At 40.9% G+C, this 19,437-nt stretch overlaps 1 protein-coding gene across 1 annotated transcript; it reads left to right on the forward strand.

Annotated features, from left to right (window-relative positions):
- Positions 1-229: 229 nt before the first annotated feature.
- LOC306766911 (protein FAM171B-like) lies at positions 230-19,019 on the forward strand (the record flags this gene model as incomplete). The annotated part of the gene is made up of 8 exons (XM_079254769.1): positions 230-404; positions 9,836-10,069; positions 10,766-10,858; positions 10,950-11,105; positions 12,816-12,986; positions 15,444-15,560; positions 15,894-16,017; positions 17,796-19,019. 8 exons carry the CDS (start codon positions 230-232, stop codon positions 18,697-18,699), a joined length of 1,974 nt encoding a protein of 657 aa, XP_079110895.1. The 3' UTR covers positions 18,700-19,019.
- Between the last annotated feature and the right edge of the window lie 418 nt (positions 19,020-19,437).

The raw sequence follows: 19,437 nt of genomic DNA on the forward strand, positions 1-19,437 counted from the left end.
GGGATTAACTACATTAAGTTACATTTTGATGATAGATAGATAGATAGATAGATAGATAGATAGATAGGGTAATGGAGGCTTGTTTATGGGCGGAGTTTGCTTCGCAGTTTGCAGTGACTGACAGAAAAGAAGTTGGGATGGCTGCGCGCTGAGGTCAGCGACACTTCTTTAACAACTTGTGGATGAAGACTGGACCAAAGATTAATTGATCATCAACTTCCTGAACGCCATGCTCCTTTTGTGGAGCTGCTTGTTCTTCGCGCTGGTTTCATGCAGAAACGGAGAGGAGACCGGGGAGCGGAGTCCGGCTGCGGGACACCTCCTGCATAACGATGACAGGAACTTCTCAAAGCTGGATCCCATGAAACAAGAGGCTTTTCAGCACCGACAGCATGCCCTGCCAGGTTTGCACGATCTCGAGTAACACTTTCTATGCTTTTTCTTCTCCGTGGGGTGAAGAATGTTTATCTATGATGTTGGAAATAAACTAAAAAGTTGCGGGATGTAAAGACGTTTATTAACGTTTTGTGTTTATTTCTGCGGCATCAATCTAAAAGGATGGTTGTGTCAGATTAGAGTGTTAAAATGTCCATATAGATTTTTGTATGAAGATTTGCTCACAGATTTACTCATCTGTTCATGAGGAGTTGGAGATGTGAGTAACGGCCTCTCCATCTGTCTCTCTGAACACCATCACCACCATCAGGCAGACATTTATCATTTCATATGGACATCGTTTACAATATTATGATATATTAACATTTAAAGTGGTTTGGGAGTTGGATCATATATTTTTTTCTTCTGAAGATGGCAAATTAACAGGAGAGGAAAAGCTGTGAAACATATGTTCTTGGAAAGCAGCTCTGACAGTTAATAAGACTCAATCTGCATCCTAATTTCATGCAGATCAGATATTTACACTTCAACAGAGTGATTCTCCCTTTAAACCTGCTCAGTTTGTCTCCTGCTGGCAGTTTTCTTTTAGAAAATTGAAGTGAAAGTAGATGCCCTCCTCTTCTCTGTCAAGCATGTCTGCCCCCCTCTTGAACCTCCCCTGACTGGCTTTTTTTTTGCTTCCAGCGGAGTGGCTGCGAGGAGCTGAAAGGGGGATTTGTGACCCTGTTCGCTTATCAAGTAATTCATGACTAATTCATGCTGATGTAGGAGTACATTACCATCCACCATCACATGACAAACCCCCCCCTTCTGTTGCTGACGACTCATGGAAACGTTAGCCAAGCATGCTGTTGTCTCTGGTACATGCACCTCCACCCTTCCTCCCTCTTCCCCCTCCTCCTCTCCTGCTGGCTTGCAGCAGAGTGCTGCCAAACTCTCTCCTCCCACCCTCTCTGTCCATTCGGTTCAGAAAGACTGCCCACCCTCCCCTCATACCAGATAGAAATGAAAACGCTTAAAAAACAGAGATTAGAAACGCAGATGGTCACCACCTCCATGCTGAGATTAACATCTTCATTGTTCTGCTACTTAATGAGTAGAGCGACAAATTTACAGACTTTAATCATTCCCCCCATTTGGGAGTGTAGGAATTATCTAGTAATGGGAATAAAGGGGGGGTTTGTTGGTGCGCCCGGAGCATCTCCTGGCTCAAAAGTCACTTTAATGTGTTTCTGGCTGACATGTTGTTGAGAAGCAAATCAAAGAGGCGGCGCTTGTGTTTTTCTCCATTGGGACAATGTTATGGCCTAATTCCAACACATGAAGGGTGGTGGTGGGGGGGGGGCAGTCATAACAGATTAATCCCTGCTGGACCATCTGTCTGTGCTGCTTGGTCGTCTCACCAAACTGACCATCCTGCCTGTTTGTGTTCCTTCCTGTGCATCCTATTATTTTTATTCATCATCTTTGAGAAGACGATCGCATTTTAATGTTGCATCTGCTCATTAAAGCCAGCGTCCAAGCTTTCAGCCGCAGACACAGTGGCAGGGTGGGGGCTTTATGGTTTTACTATTCGTTCAACTCAACTGCGTGCAAATTGAAAAAACTCTTCAGCTGAGAGGAAACTGCATTATATTTTTATCTGACATCAGTGCTGTTACGCGCCTGATAATAATAGTATTCCACCCACATCAGAGGCAGCATTGGGTCCATCTCTCATCTACACACGGTGGCCTCAGGCAGTCCATTTCTGTCCACTTCATAAACCTCTTTGTGGTGTGGTTCAGTTCGCCAAATGGGGAGATTATAGTAATCTGGCACAAAACACCTCCACTTCAGATTTCGTGACCTCCTTCTGTTATGTTTGGCCTCCAAGGCAGGACACACACATATTGAACAGAGGAGGCTGTTTGTCTCAGTGGGCTGGCACAGCCAATATGTGAACATTAGCGTCATGTTGGTGGTTAAAAACAGGGTCTCCCAACAGCTCATGACATTTTTCACTGTAAGGGGGCCATGATGTGGGTTGGTGTGGTTGTTTAGCTTTGGCTTCATGACTTCTCAGTAAACCTTTTGGCAGATCTTTTTAGTAGCAGGATTATGAGCAGCAATCCAGCCACCGCTACTGTCAGGGTTTTTTTTATCGCTGTTATAGAAAGATGCTTATGGCATTATGAAGGGAGATATTGCTGCTACAGCAATGCTTCAGCACTTCAGCAGATAAAAAAAGAAAAAAGGACAAACAGAATAACGGTTTTTGTAAAGCTTCCTCGTGAAAAAAAATTAGCGACAGAGTTGATGACAAGTTGGCCGCTGAGATTTATGACTTCCCAAACACACGTTTCAGTCCAGGCGGCGCAGAAGCAGGACAGAGCAGGAGACAGTGGTTGTATCCGGGCAGAAGGTGGAAGAAAGACACCTTGGTGGCTTGATGGTAGCAGGTGCTGGCAGAGTTTTGCAGCTGCATAGTAAGCCTCTTGGCACGTAGATTTTTCCCTTTTGTTTTTTTTTAACATTGCTTGATTCTGTTTGGAGCCACATTCACACAGATCGATTGATAAAAAAAATCCTTGGTGTTGATTGGAAAGCTAAACTTGGACAAGTCCATAGTTCTAAGCTGGGAATATTGTAGGATACTTGTAAGTTTGGTTGGTGCTCATTTGTTCACAATTATATTTTCAAGAGTTGTGTTTCTTGGTTGCGTGATAACTTTATTTGTGCTGCACCAACTCGATAACACCTGCGATGGACTGGCGGGCTGTCTGGGGTGTATGCCTTTCGCCCAAAAACTGCTGGGATAGGCTCCAGCTTCCCTGCGACCCTTCATTGGATTAAGTGGTTAGGATAATGAATGAATGAATACGATAACACCTCATACCCACAGCTGTCTTTGTATAGCTGAACAATAAAAAACATTTGATTAGTATTTTTGTCTGATGGGAAAAGCTTGTAAATATGATATTGTGAGCCTCTGTAGGGTCCAATATTCTACTCAGGCCAATCTGACCATCTGTCCTCCTTGCAAAGTATCACAGGGATCTACGGCTGCTTGATTATGGCAAATATTATAATCATGATTATTTTGACTGAAATTGAGATCTCAGTTACGTATCACAATTATCGATTATCTTTAACAACATTAATTTATTTAACATTAAACAGTGGCTTTTAAACAATGTCTTTAGGATTCCACAACTTTTAGAAAACAAACAAGCATCTAATGTACCGTTCCGAGTAGGGCCCGACCGACATGGATTTTTTGATACCAATACCGATATAAAGATGTTAGAGCAGGCCGATAGCCGATATAATGGCCGATAAATCCATCCACCGGAAAAAAATCTAAAAAGTATTTCTCAAAGCTAAAACACTACATTCTAAGCTCATTCTTACACTCATGTCTACCTGTTAGACACCATGAACTATCTGAATTATTCACTGATTTTACAAAATGTAAATACGGTTTTCTTATTCCACAGTGCCGACACACCGTCACCGTTTTATCAGCTGATCTCTTTCCTTCTTCATCGTATTTGACAGGGAAACCAAAGTGTTCCCACACAGGGGATTTGAATGAACTGGGGCGTTTAAGTTCCTTTGCTCGCCATGACCACGCTGTACTTGTGTGGAACAATTATGCACGCAGCTTTCTTTTTTTTTTTTCATATCAATCCGTGGATCACGTGTGTGCCGAACCGTAGACACTGATCCAAACGGATCGCGGATCAATGATGATCCGTTGCACCACTAATAATAATAAGTATTCAGAAGTTGTGTAAATGGCACACAGCCACCAACTTTCACACACGTTCACGAGGCTAAACACGAAGCACTGCATTCCTTGCTGCAAAACATCACGTTTTCCTCAGTCTTATGACTTTCCTGCCTCATGACTACAGGTGTTTTGGGGGCGCCTCTATAACACTTATTTTAAGTGAGAGAAAGAAACACGATAACTTTATGTCACTAAAAACACACCAGTTATGATGCTTTTATGTACTTAGACAGCTATGCTTCACATTTTATTTGTGCATGCTTAACTTTTAGCAAGGTAAGAACTATCGTAACTTTAAATGCAGCACAGCCACAAGGCACAAAATGACAAGTTTGTAGAGAATGTAAGAAGGAAAACATAACTGTGTTTGTTTATTTAACATTTCAATTTACCAGTGACAAAATATAAAATGCTCGTGAGCAGACTTCGTTTTACTTGGCTCAGCTGCTATCTATTTCACCGTCCGGTTTGCTTTGTCTCGGCTTCCACGGTAGGCAGCCATGAGCAAGGATGACCCCGCCCCCACTACTTATCCAGCAGATGGCGTCCATGTGTCATGGACTCCATCTGCTGGATAAGTAGCCCAATTACATTTTAAACTGGGGAGTCTAAGAAACAAATATATGACAAAAATAAATCAATAAATAAAATCGGCAAATCTTTACCGATAGCCGGTATCACCCTGGACCCCCATATTGGCCAATAATATCGGCCGATATATCGGTCGGGCCCTATTTCCGAGTTGTTTAATCTGCTTATACCATGGTCCCACACAGAAAACATTTTATAAGAAATTTGTAATTTGTAATTTTTACAACATTTGCTAAATATGCTGAAGTATAGAAACTATTTTATGTTGGCTTGATGTATGTTTTATGCCAAACAACCGCTGTCAAGCAAGTTAAGTCAGCTGATAAACACATTGCTGTGGTCACGCCCCGTAACAGAGGGATATCACATTGACTTAACTTGCATAACTATATGTGCGTATGAAAATGATGCAGCCAGTTTTCACTGACAATGGTATAAACTATGTTGTAGTGAACTTCCACAAGGTACTGCAATTATTCTACATTGACCTGCAGCCGGAGCCGACGGTGATGGCCGCCTGGGAGTGCTTTAGGACGGGGAGAGGCTCCCACTGCTGGTTCAATACAGTAACTGTGCTTTTAGTCAGTCGCTAAAACACCAGAAAAGTCTTCAGTAAAAGTTGCTAGATTTGTCGCTCGTCACTTTAAAAAAAAAAAAAAAAAGTCACCAAGTTGGCAGCTGAGTGAAACCAAAGTGGCTGTAGGAGGAGTTTACAGCACAGCGCCTCAATGCCAGTGATGTTCGATTGGCAAGTGAAGACAGCATGAGAGTATACTGCAAAGAGAAGAAAAATCCCACCCTTTTATTTTTATGATTGTTGAGAACCCAGATTGTAATTGAGATTAAATCCAATAAATCGCCCAGCCCTACTGATGTAATAAACAACTTAAAGGACGTTATAACCCTCCTGCAGGAGATTGTCATCGTAAACCTCACACTGGGGGTCCTACACCAAGAGCTGGGATAACAGTGTCCCCAGAGGGGGTTGGGGGAAGGGTGTCATTCTAAGCTGATTTTAGTTTACCTTGTCCACTGGCTGGGTGCACCTTGTCTGCTGGCTTGTGTGTACTTCTCGCAGCAGATAAAACATTTATAGAATAGAGGAGGGTTGAAGTTCATAATCAGATGGCAGTTCCCAATAAAGCTGCTCCCCATTCAAAATGTTTTGTGTTGCATTTGTCTGAAACTGTGTGTGATAAACCAGAATATCAGCTTGATCTGACCAAACCACCATCCTTGTTTCAGCAAGGAGAGATCACATAGGAGGTTCATGCAAACCCATTTCTGTACAATAATTAGAATAAATAACGAGGCTCTGATGCTAGATCAAGGCTCAATGTGACGTGGCAAATGATAGGTACGTCCCAGAGTTCAGACGCTGTGGTTAGCTTTAAGGAAGCAGAGTCCTAATGGCATTTTGGGAAACTGCTGAAGGCAGAGTTGGGGAGGTGGTGGGATGAGCAACATGGTAGAAGTGAGATTTCAGAAAGGAATAGTAACCGACTGGTTGGTTGTGTGACAAAGGAAGCAGAATGTTTAATAATAAAGGTGAAGCAAGAATGAAAAGTCTGAGAGGAAACACTATGCAGCTTAACAGAATGAATGACATGGATCAGTATCATGAGTTAAAACATCACTTTTATCTTTACTATATTTACATGAATAACAAATTTTCAACATTTTCTAAAACACACTATTGCCAGTAAATTTGTTCAAAGTAAAAAACCCAATTATTTCTACGTTCTCCAAGGCGATGGCGGAAGTCATGTTTTAATCTGCATTTATCTGTTTGTTTGTTAGCAAATTTATGCAAAGAACTACTGGATAGATTTTTTTTTTTTTTCTTTTTTAAACAGATCTTGGTCAAACTTTGATTCCCATAAATGCTTTAGGTGATCCGGATCACCATCTGGATCCAGAAATGTTTTGAAGGCATTCTTTATCATTGAGAGATAGGATAATTATTAATATATATGCATCTAACTCAACACTCCGCTTAAAAATTAATTCCATATCAGACATTTATGAATTGCCCTGCCAGAAACTATGAATAAAATTTTTTACTCATTTCTTCTGACTTGTCTACTTTGGATTTTTGACCTGACATCCTGTTAAATTCCTTTCACTGCCACTAGCAGGTACTCCCGTTGTACTGCTTGCAAAGCATGTGCACAAATGCAAAATGTACAAGGCAGCCATTGTAATAATTTACAGTCTAAAGTGTTTCATAAAATATATTATGCAAAGTATATCCCTTTAACTGCAGTAACAGCTAAGTCAACAGTAGGTGGCAGCAGCGTACCACACAATCTGCCACTGTTGTTCATTTCCTCCCTGTTTTTCCCCCTGAAGGGGTCGCCACAGCAAATCATCAGCTTCCCATTATGTTGGATGCCCTTCCTGATGCAACCCTCTGCATTTTTCTGGACCGGCCCTCAGCAAACAATTTGGGGCTGTAGCAGCATAGGGGCACAGGACTCGAACCACAGACCATTAGGTCATGCGGCACTACCACTTCTTCCAAAAAATCTGACACTAAAATAGAAGAAAAAAGACGTGTGACCGCAGCAGCTATAGTTAGCTTTAGCATGCTAGTCAAAAAAGCACTCAATGAGTTAGTGATTTATCCAAACTTATACCCAGTTTCGGCATTGTTAAATCCAGTGGGGACCCAACTTAGCGAAGTTAGGTGCTACCTTCTCAAATGCTAATGTCAGCAATTCTTTGACTGAGTTTGACAGAGCTGACTGCAGTTTCTACTTCATGTCACAAGCCCAGAGAATCTAGTCATTAGCCTTTCCAATGCTAACAAATATCTGGGACAATCTAATGAATAGCTCTGACTCAGGTGGAAAGAGTAGTCACCCTCATTTGCCACTATCAGCTGCCTAGGTACATAGCCTCCTAGTGCAATAATGAAGCCACTGTGGGATGCTCAGTAGTCTTATTTGGGTCATTTTAAGGTTTCTAACCAGCCACACTTCTTTCCTTTAAGCTTTGGGGTCAAATCAGGTATTGAATGAGCACATAGTCAAGTTGAAAGATGTCAAATGTCAATGCGAAGAGAGTTGCGAGACATCCAGTGACAACTTTTGTCAGCAGTAGTGGTACATAATGAAAAGTCAAGTGTGCTGGAAAGATGTTGACAAAATGTCATGCATCAATGTCCCCCAAGCCCATTCAGGTTCATCTGTTGTGTGGCATATGAATGCAGGCTGCATTTATTCACACCATGCTGAGTAAATTCACGGATTAATCCTCACAGTCTACTGCTCTTCTCCCGTTCTTCAGTAAAGCTAACTCCAGGGCTTTCCCCTGTCAGCCGGGGATATACACCCTGCATCCATATCTGGAAAAATAAGCTACCCTTCTCCTCTGCTATGTACATACCACATCCCATTTAGCAGCATTAGTGTGACATGTGTCATCATTAAGTGGGATGTAAACTGCACATTTATTGTTCATTCAAATTAATTGTTAAACTTCAACACTTTACACTGTCCAGCACAGCAATAACATGCTGTGAGACTTAACTGGCTGTACGAGCCCCAAAGGGAAACATAGTGCTAATTAAGGTTATCCAGCCAAATTAACGGACCAAAAGAAAAACTGAACAGTTTCAAGAACCTTTTGCCTTATATCTTGCAAACTCCTGTTTTTAATGATGGTAAGTTTCGCTCTTTTGACAGATTCCGCTATTTTGACTCGGCTCCATTAGAAGAGTCTGCTTTTTCGCTTTCCAAATGGCTCTAGATTTAGCATTCCTCGTCTTGTTATTTTAATCTGATTTAACAATTATGAATGGTTTTGTTTGTGGTTGAGCATTTTTTAAATAATATTTTTGTGCATTATTTTGTTTAGAAAAATATTTAGTTTAATATTTTCATCAAAACTTTAAACAAAACACAGAACCACACCAAGCAAATAAGGTAAATACAGGCCAAAGTCTTAACATTATGACTCTCTAAATTAGTTAATTTCTTTATTCTTTTCTTTACGCACTTATTTAGGTCATTTCAATCTGGCATCTCTCCCTGTTTTATGAGAGACACTTTATTCTTTACATAGTACTATACTCTTTCCTCATATTGCATTGACCTCATCAAAGGCAAAGGAGGCCATTGCTTATCAAAATAAAGTCCTTTCATTCATTCATTCATTTTCTATGAATGAATGAATGAATGAATGAATGAATGAGATGGAGTGATGTGCCGCTCATTCATAAACGGCTCATCACTCCATCTGTTCATAGTTGATTATGGGTGCTATCTGCTGTCTTGCTCACCACTGTTAATTCATGCAGGTATGCTGTGATAGATTATGGAGTATTCTGTCCTTTTTATGCAACACTTTACATCTCAGTTGTAAAACCTTGTTGTAATGAGTTAAACTTATGGTGTTGGTGTCTTACTTTGAGTGGCTAATTGGGCAAAGTTCTGCATTATCATTATTATGCCTTCAAAGTTGTTCTGTTGAAGCCACCTGAAAGCATGCAATGATTGGAGCTCCCTGCTGGAAAGATGCAGTTCATATGGCTGCATGCTGATGTGGCAAAGAGCTGTATGAACAGCAAACCAGAGACTTTGCTGTACTAATTGCACAATTTACTGTTGGCATTTATGTCGTCTCCACACTCTGTTGGGATTAATTGACTGATATCCTCGAGGGATTCCACAAATTAGTTTTCCTGTTGTGTTGTCAATAAGGTCCCATCTAGGTTAATTGGAAATTGCAGCCACCTCCATTCTGTCAGAAAAACAGAAGAGTGAAACAGCAGGAAAGCCGTGGAATATCTTAATATAATCTAACCTGGAGCTTGAATTGTTGATTAGGAGAGCTTTATTTATTTACTTGTTTATTTATTAGTCATATTATTTGCTGTAGTAGATGTAATTATGTTGTAAATTATTTTATTATTGAATATTTTCTTACCATTACAAGCATGGAGGGAAAAGTTTTGTTCATGACTGGTCATATTATTTAACCACGATGATGTTATTTACAGCGTTTTGGGATTTTAATAAATCAATAAATCTTTAATTACCTACTTATGACTGTGTTGTTTTCCCTTAGACTCCACCTTTAATCTGAGGGTCCAGGTGAACGACATGCTGAGTCATCAGCAACTGAGTCAGGCGCTTGTAGAGGTCTTCGTCAACTACACCAAGAACAGCACAGCTCTGAGCAGGGAGGACGGCAGCGCTTTGCTTCATGTACCTTACCACGCAGGGCTGCCTATCACGATCGTGACCAGCAAGGCTGGCTACATTCCTGCACTACTGCCGTGTAAAACCAACAGAATACCAAGTATGTCTCACACACTCACATTACTTTACACTGTACTATAAAAACCACCCCATACGTAATGAAAAAGTTAAAGCATTTATACTGTTTGATTCTTTGTGATCAAATTGGCTCAGACACAGTTTGGGTGCCATGGTGTTTCAGAGAGAGGCTAAATCTTTGCTAATTAGCCAGCCTTATCTGTTAAAATGTATCTTGCATGTGTGTTTCTGCTGCTTTACTATCATCTGCAGTGCTCAGTATTCTGACAGCATTGCAAAGAATCCCGAGCTTTTGTTGCTGGGAATTTCAGATAAGCCCCTTCCAGCAATCCTAATCCCCCCCCTTGGCCTTGCCCCTCAGTTCTGCACAAGTAAGGTGCTTCTTTTCTTTTAGGGATCAAGGAAATGTTGTCATCTAACCCTTCAACTGGGATGTTGGGGACCAATAACTGTGAACTGACCTACTCTATCTGTAGAATTGAAAAAAGGGAGGGGTAGGGTCAGCATGTAGAGCAGCTGAGATTCGGCACAGCGCTTACCCAGGATGAACTGAAGAAAAAAGATGCAACACTGTCATCTAGTGGAAAAACTCTAGATTTTTTTTTTATAAATTTTTTTCATTAATAATAAAAAAAAAGAAAAAGAAATTAAAAAAATGAAAAAAGAAACTAGATTTTGCATAACAAGGTTTCCTCCTTACTCTTCATTATCGGTGCAGTCTTTTCATCTGTGACGGTGTCGGTGCTCAGTCTCACGCAGGGGAACATCTGGCTCTTTGAAGACTCAGTCCTGATTTCTGGAAAAACTGCAGGTAAAGTTTTTTCTTCCTTTCATTCTTTGTTCCTTTTTCGAAGCATATTTCCCAGAACTGAAAAATTGAATATGAATATTTTTATTTCTAGTCTCATCTCATCCTATCGTGAGGTTCCCAAAGAGCCTCCTGAACCTGACAGACAGCAGCAACATCACCTTGGTTAAAGCCTACGTCACTATTCCTGAACTGACCTCAGAACAGGGCGGCTCTATGAATACACTGGGCATCATCCTCGCCAAATCAGGTAGACATATTTATGTAGAAGCATTATTCTGAGATTAATGCAAGATCATGCTGCAGCACAATGTACATTAATTTTTATTTCTTTTTTACTTTATTCAACCAAGAAATAAGATCTCTTGTAATTTAAATTCTCATTTAAACAGCGTCCTGGCCAAGATATGTAGCAGTAACATAAACATACATGTAGAAATCATTAAAAATAAGTTATAAAAACATAATAAATTAAGACATCCAAAGGTCAACACACTTAAAAAAGCGCAGTCACTGCCAGCTAAATGGAGGCAGGATAATCGTGTGTCTGCTTATATTTAGACTAAAATTAGTCTAAAATAAGTGGAACAATCTTCTTTAGATTAAGCTGATTTTGCAGTTTATCCCAAGTAGAGGAAGCAGCATAGCTACAGTAAGGCAGGTTTATTTGTAAAGCACATTTCATGTATAAGACTATTCAAAGTGCTTTACATAAAAAACATTACAGCGGGCTGCGGGAAGCATTTAAAACAAACTTTAAATTAAATGAAAAGAGAAAAAATGAAGTAGATGAAATACATGAAATAAAAGCTGCAGCTCGAGGAAATAACTGTAAATACTTTATTTGCCCCCAATTCAGTAGAGAGCAAACAGCAACCTCCGGCGGTTAAGAGTGAAGCCTATGTGGAAGTGAATATAACTGCAGTTCCCCCTTCATCCACTAGGGGCTGCAAAACAGCGCAAATCCCCATAGACTCCCATGTTAAAAAGACCAACTTCACAGCAGAAATAAACATGTTTACAGCCTGGTTCAAAAATCCATTTTTGGTTTAATAGGTCAGGTTTACCTTCATGACAACTGTGGGGGGAGTGATTTTTTTTTTCTAACTCGCCCATTTTAAAGTAATTTAATCTTAATGACAGGTACCAATCTCTGGCTTCAAGTAAGAAGAACGTACTGCGGTTTTTAGCCGGTTAACAACGTGACTTAGCTTTAGCCCGCTTACCTCCGTTAGCTGGTTAGCTCCCGTTATCTCGGGGTTAGCTTGGTTAGCTTTTAGCTACAGAAAGCTCAGAGTTCGCTCGATGTCAATAATCCGCCATGAGGCTCACAGCCCCCCTCTCAGCTCCACCTCTTTACCCATATGTGTATTTTCCGGGCAAGACGACGCACATGACGCTGCCAACATGGCGACGGTAGGAACCGCCCACCGAGCTTCAATTCAGCTCTTCAGAAACCTATGGGTGACGTCACATCATCTCTTTTTATACAGTCTATGGTACAGACATTGATTGTAGATAACAAAACCATTAGCTTCGCAAAGATATAGGTCAATTGATAAGTTAGAAGCAGACCCAGAATAATTTTTTGAATACAAATATTTTAATGTTTAAAATGACAAGAGGAGACTATCCAACCTGAGAAAACAGTGTGCATGGTGTTAATAATCCAACATAGACATGTACAAATAGTCATCACCCTTTTCTTCTGTTTACGTTAAACGTCTTGTACAGTTTGTTTCTAATTCCATAAAACACCAGACTGCATGTCGGCTCAAATAAACATAAAATATTACAGGTAACTTCATCATGAGAAATTATGCTGCAGACTGCAAGAAACCCTTTAATGCAGTTTGGCAAATGCGTGGAGTCATTAAAAATAAAAATGAAAACCGATTTTGACAAATGCTCATAGCAAGTATTACTCTGCTTGATCCAAACATGTTCTGGTTCTTCATAGGACACGTCAGTGTGGAGCTGAATCCGGTGGCGGCCGTCAGCGTGCAGGTTTTCTCCGGGGACATGGAACTGAACATAAGTGGGCACGTCCAGATCAGCCTCAGGCTTCCAGATAGCCGTGGACTTCAGACTTCGGATGTTGTTCCAGCGTGGTTCTTCAACAGGACTATTGGTCAGTCACCATCAGACGTGTCCTAATCAGAATCTCTGAACATCCCAGTGAACGGCATGAAACATGACCTAACTTATATTTGATACAATAAAAAGCAGCTGTTTACAGAAAAGTTTCACTGAAAATATGCAGAATTCTTCTTTTCACACATGTGAGCAACAAGAAATCATGAAATCCTCTCAGCTAGGCGAGCAAAAAAAAAAAAAAAAACATTTTCTAACTTTAAATTTACAATTTAAAGTATTACAATTAAAGCTGGGTTAGGTAATATTAGGTAGCTATCATGATGTGAAAGTAGCACCCTGTCTTGGCTCCTCCTCCTCTGGTTTTGCTCCCTGCATGATCCGAGGCTTTTTTTTTTTTTACCTCTGCCAAGGAGGTTATATTTTTTACCAGCGTTTGTCTGTCTGTGTTATGGACTGATTTTAATAAAATTTTCAGGAGTTGTTGGAAATGTAAAAAGGAGGAACTGATTTAACTCTGGTGGTGATTCAGATCGGTGTTTGGATCCAGGAATTTTTTAAAGGCCTTGGTGGAGGTTTGCGCTCTCCAAGTGTTTTTCTAGTTAGCAGCTTTTTCCACTAGCGATTTTCTCTTTCACAGCTGTTTAGTGGGAGAAGGCAAATAAACCGAGCCGGGTTGGGGAAATCCTTCTTGCATTTTCTCAGCCATGAAGAATCTTACGAAATATAGCAAATTAACAACTTCAGTTCGGACCGAACGTTTAGTCAGAGTTTTTACAGATTTACAGTAAACTGAGGGGTCTAACTATATTTCTTTTTGTTCATGATTACAGAATGCATAGACTACTATCAGGATGAGGAACCCCTTCACCCAGAGTAAAAAAAATGTCTCAGAGCAAGATTACCTACCCCAGCTTTAAGGGTAGTGTGTACACTGGAGTCTATCCCAGTAATCAGTAGGCGAGAGGCAGGGTACACCCTGGACAGGTCGCCAGTCCATCACAGGGCTTATACTTGATTCTTGTACATTTTTAGGCTGTTTCTTGTTTTTCAATGCTGGGCATGATAAGGACAAACAAGAGAAGAGGAATGTAAGGAAAAGAAAAGGAAAAAGGAGATATAAGTCAACATATATATAAGTCAACAACTAGCAACAACAACAGAAAAAAAAAACTGTTGTAGAGAAAGTTAACCTCTGCAAGGAAACAATGCAGACGATCATCAGGAGTACCTAACCGAAGACATACTGAGACAATGAAACACAACAGCATGTGACAATGTAACTGTAGGAACTGATATTAACTCTGTACACAGTGACAGCACAAGCATGTGCATCAGTGAGTGTGAGTGCAGGACATAGGAAATGAGATGTATTCAGTGATGGGAAAGTGATGAGTCTTGCAAATGCTACTGCAACCCCTCCAAGGGTCAGAAGCTGACAAAGTTGGCGTCACGGCCTGGCAAACAAGCAGCCGTCATGGACTATGAATCCCAATCAGCTCAGCACAGGGATGGTAACATGGCCATCCAGAAGCTGGAAGAGGACAATCCCAGCCTGAGGACCCACGGCCATGGAGCACAGGCCCCAGTGGGCGCCATCACTAGTGGTCACAAGCTGCATAGGGCCAAGGCCCCCCACAAGCCCAAGTGCATCATAGTGGGTCAGTGATCCTTGCTGGGACCAATGAACAAGCCAATGGTCTGGGGACCAATATGCCCCCACCTCCTCCCAACCACCCCTATATTATGCCTACATCTGACTGTCCAGTCTGGATCAAGACTGTGTTTAAATGTTGATGCAGATGAGTTACAGGCTGCAGTGAAACTGAAAGAAGTCTAATGCATTAAAATGTTGATGCAACTATAAATATAATGTTTCTAAACATCTGTCGATTCAATTTCAGAACAGACACACGTTCATTGTTTGTGGAACCGGATTTTTTTCTACTTTTCACAAATAATTGTGAATAAATGCATTGTGTAGAACAGAACTTCGCAATAATGTAAAAAGTTGATCATAGCAGGATTAAACTGTGTTCATTTTGAGTCATTAGATGTCAGAAGTCAATATAACTCAGTCATTAAAACAAATAATGATGTTTCTGGTACCATCTTTAAGTAAATTTATGGAAAATAAATGACAACAAAACTTTAAAATGTGGTACAGAGAGCATTAAAACTTTTAAAAGAAAAAGAAATTAAATAGAAATTCTTAAATTAACAGTTATTTGGATAAAATGTGGCAAATATTGCAAATACACAGGATAGATTTTAAACCCTTGCTTGATTGTGTCAAATGAAGCCCTGAGATTTTGCAGTACAAGGACTGAAATGTTGCCTCTGTTTGTGCTAAAGCAGATGTCAGACCTTAACTAGAGCAGTCTCAGTGCTGTGGTGTGGCTGAAAACATAGAGATGTAGATGAAGATATAGATTAAATGCACCAAGCATGACTGTCTTAAATGTTATTATTGTTGTTGTGATGTGTGTGTTAGGTGGTTGGATGAGGAAAGGACTTGGGAAGGTGACATCAGTGAATGGAAAACTCATGTGGACTTTCAGTGCTCCACACCTGGGTTACTGGATCGCTGCACCTGTGTCATCTACCAGAGGCAAGTGTTTACCTTAAGATGTTAAAATGCTGCGGACATCTGTGTCGCCATGATTCAAATCAAGCAACTTGACCATGCATTACAATGTTTACATTGTGATAGGTGTAATTAGTTCTCTCCCTGTTTTCTTTTTTGTACCTTTGAATAATAATGGAACAAATAATGACTCTAAAATTTGAATATAAAAGAAGAATAGCTTCAGCAAAACCTAAAAAATTTCAACAGAGAACATTTTTTAGGAGTAAACAAATCAATCTAATGATGTCATAGAGTTGTTTTATTCTGAGGTTGGTTTCATGTTGAATGATCCCTTCATTTCTCTTTTCCTTTTAGGTTTTTTCAATCTTGCCGTCCCCGTTGACTTTATCTTCCATCATTTCTTTCTCCTGATGGTTCTCTTTGGAGGAACTCTTGTTACTATCATCTGTCTTCTGTCTGGGCTTCTATATTACTGCAGGTAAAGGTTTCACTCTGTGATCTTTCCATTTAAAGATGTGAATTACAGCTCAAAATTACCTTTATGGTTTGTTCTATTAAATTTCTTTCACTTAGTTGTTATGTTTATGTCTACATATTTATAAAAGAATCAGTCTACTCAATCTTTTCACTTGTGTCTGAGATTTACAATCCGTGGATTACCAGAAGGATTTACCATCACCAACGACTTTATCAGGTCCACCTTACAACTACCCTTTTGGAGCCCTTTTTCCTTCAGAACTTCCTTCATTCTTGGCTTCATAGATTTAACAAGGTGTTGGAAACGTTCCTCAGAGATTTTGTCCACTCCCCCACATCTCAAAGCTGTTCTGTTGGGCAGAGATCTGGTGTCTGTGGAAACTATTGGAGTACAGTGAACTCATCATCATGTTGAAGAAAGCTTCTGGAGATGATATGAGCTTTGTGACATGGTGCATCATTATGATGAACGTTTCCATCAGAAGATGCTACACTGTGCTCGTAAAGGGATGGATATTGTCAGCAGCAACACTCAGGTAGGCTGTGCTGGTTAAACCATGTCATGTTAATACTAAGGGGCCAAAAGTGTCCCAAAAGAATCTCCCGCACATCATTTACACCACCAGCAGCCTCACGCGTTGATCCAAGGCAGGATAGATCCAGGTTTTCATGATTTTTCTGCCAAGTTCTTATCCTACCATCTGAATGTTGCAGCTATAATGGAGACAAATCAGAGCAGCAACATTTTTCCATCTTCTTTTGTCCAGTTCTGGGGAGTCTGTGTGAATTGTAGCCTCAGGACTGGCACTCGCTGCTGTAGCCGAGGCAGATTGCTGTAACTTCCTGTCACTTTTGGATCATGTCCACCCAGTCTGTCCATTCTCTACTGACCTCTGACATCAACCAGACATTCTGGCCCAGACAACTGCTGCTCATTTAATTTTCTTCAGATCTTTTCTATAAGCTCTAGAGATGGTTGTGTGTGAAAATCCCAGTAATTCATCCGTTTCTGAAATGCCCTTCTTCGTCATGTCTACAAGACTAAATGCTCTGAACTGTTTCTCGTTGATTGGCTGATTAGAAACTAGTCTTAACAAACAACTGGGCATTAATACTTTAACTTTACCTAATGATTACAGCTCATGGCCTGTCATCTAGCTGATCACCATTCAAAATCATCATCACCTGGGAGATTAGATACACCTGGTTTTCTTCCTGGCATTGCCCTCAGACTGATGTGCTGGATGCTGATTGGTCGCCCACACGCCATGTGTTTGGTTGAGTCTTGGGGCCACAGCTTGCCACTCATTCACTGTCAGTGAATGAGGTTGACTGTTTGGTGTTTGTGCTTTAGTGAACATTTTTGTGATTATTTGTGGGTTGGTGCCAGCTTTGGTTTATGCTTTTGTTGTTGGGTTTGTTTTGGCTTTTGTCTGTGACTCCTGATACTTTTTAAGGACAAGTGGGTCCTACATAAAGCCTTCATTTTTGTGCATCTTCCTGGTTTCCTTGTGTTAATGTTCCATCCCTTTGTACCCCTGGACAAACTCCATCGGGAGTCGTAACACTAATAAATTGGCTGAGTTTTATGCTGGAATTTCTATTTTTAAAGTGATTGATTTGTTCCCACTGTGGTCACATTTAGAGGTGTACAATGAAATGAAAAGAATGTGAGCTTTCCAGCGTACTGTTGCACTTATAAACACGCATGTCCAAAAAAAAGAAAAAAACTTCTGTTCATTCATTTATTCTCATATTAATCTGTCTGTCTGTCTGCAGAAGCGAGTCAAGCAAAAGTAAAGCAACCAAGATCCAGCCAGTGATGAGAAAAGACCAAACCACCTCTACATGTGATGATGACATCACTGAGGCGTCTCTGGTGGATGTCTGTGATCCACAGGATGGGCAGCACCAGTTGGAAAAGGGGGACAATCAACGCAATGCCTCCTTCATGTCAACACATAACAGTAATGCAATAGTCAACTCCAGTGCTGTGGCCATCACAGTGGAGTGTAACGGACAGCTCACCGCTGACCGGAGTGATGTCACCTTTTCACACGAGAGCTCAGAGCAAGTCAGACTTCCTGCATCTCTCACAGACAACTTCTTCTTCTACAACCAGCCTGTTGCCATTCTTCCTGCTCCCGCTTTCTTCCAGCTGGAGGATCACCTGGATCAGACCCAGTGGAGCAAGTCGGCCACTCTCCCGCGAGTGGGCTCTTCCAACGGCGCTGCCACCGAGCCAAAAGCTGCCCTCCCCACCCAGAACCAGAGAGCAGAAGCTGAGGATCAGCGGGAAGTTGTGGAGAGTTCTGTGGATGCAGGCTCCACCAACACATCCAGGGGTCTCTTCAGTCTCCCAGAGTCAGCATCAGTACCAGGGACGCTGAATAAAATGGGGGACAGCTGCCACTCGGTGAATACCCTGGCAGGATTATCGAAGATCCCCTCACCTCAGCCTCCTCGAGCCTGGTTTGTGTCGCTGGAGGGAAAACCTGCGGCTGAGATCCGTTACATCGTGTCAGATCAGCAGAGGAGACGGAGACCCATAGAGAGTCGTGAAACCAGTTTAGACTCAGGAGTGGACATGAGCGAACTGAACCAGAGCTCTTCCGGTAGAAGAGCTGTAACGTTGGAGCGAAATGCTACTTTTGTCAAAAACAAACACACTCCAAAGCAGTAAAAAGCTGCACGTCCACCAGCAGATGCATGGAGAAAAATCAGCAATGCAAAGCTGAGCGTGCACGCCTGGTGGAAAGATTTCAGACAAAATCCTCTCATCCTGGAATCAGTCGGCATCAAATTACACCCTGCAAACTGACAGTGTCCAGGTTTTAACTGTTGCACTCAAGGAATAACAAAGACTAAACATTACTGTGAAACTGCATCCTATTTTATTTAAAAGTGTATTTATGCATTAGTTTTAAATTAACAGAATATTAACCTTGTCATATTAATATAACTGTTCATTTTTACAGACCATAACTGAAGGGATGCAGCTCATTATTTATGTTGTTGTAAGGTTGTTTACATCATACACTGTTGGCCTTAAAATGGAGAGAAACTGTCACACATTCCACAATAAAGAGATTTATTTATTTTCTGCATGTTCAGGTTATTTCAATTGAATTTGATTCATTTGTTTTAGTTTTATTTATACAACACAATTTACATTAAAGTCCCATCATAATGCATTCCCGTATTTTCTACACTTACTTATTCCATATCAGGATCATGGGGGTCTGGAGTCTGTCCAAGCAGCTACCAGTCCAGAAGCATGGTCCACCCTGGGCAGGTCGCTAGTCCATCGCAGGGCCAACACAGAAACAAAAACCTACTCTGTCTTGCAGAGAGGAGATGCTGATAACACGCATTTGTTTGGAGGGTGGGAGGAAACCAAAACCAACAAGAATATTTTTTA

Source organism: Telmatherina bonti (assembly GCF_933228915.1).
Source record: "Telmatherina bonti genome assembly, chromosome: 15".
In the NCBI taxonomy this organism is placed as follows: domain Eukaryota; kingdom Metazoa; phylum Chordata; class Actinopteri; order Atheriniformes; family Telmatherinidae; genus Telmatherina; species Telmatherina bonti.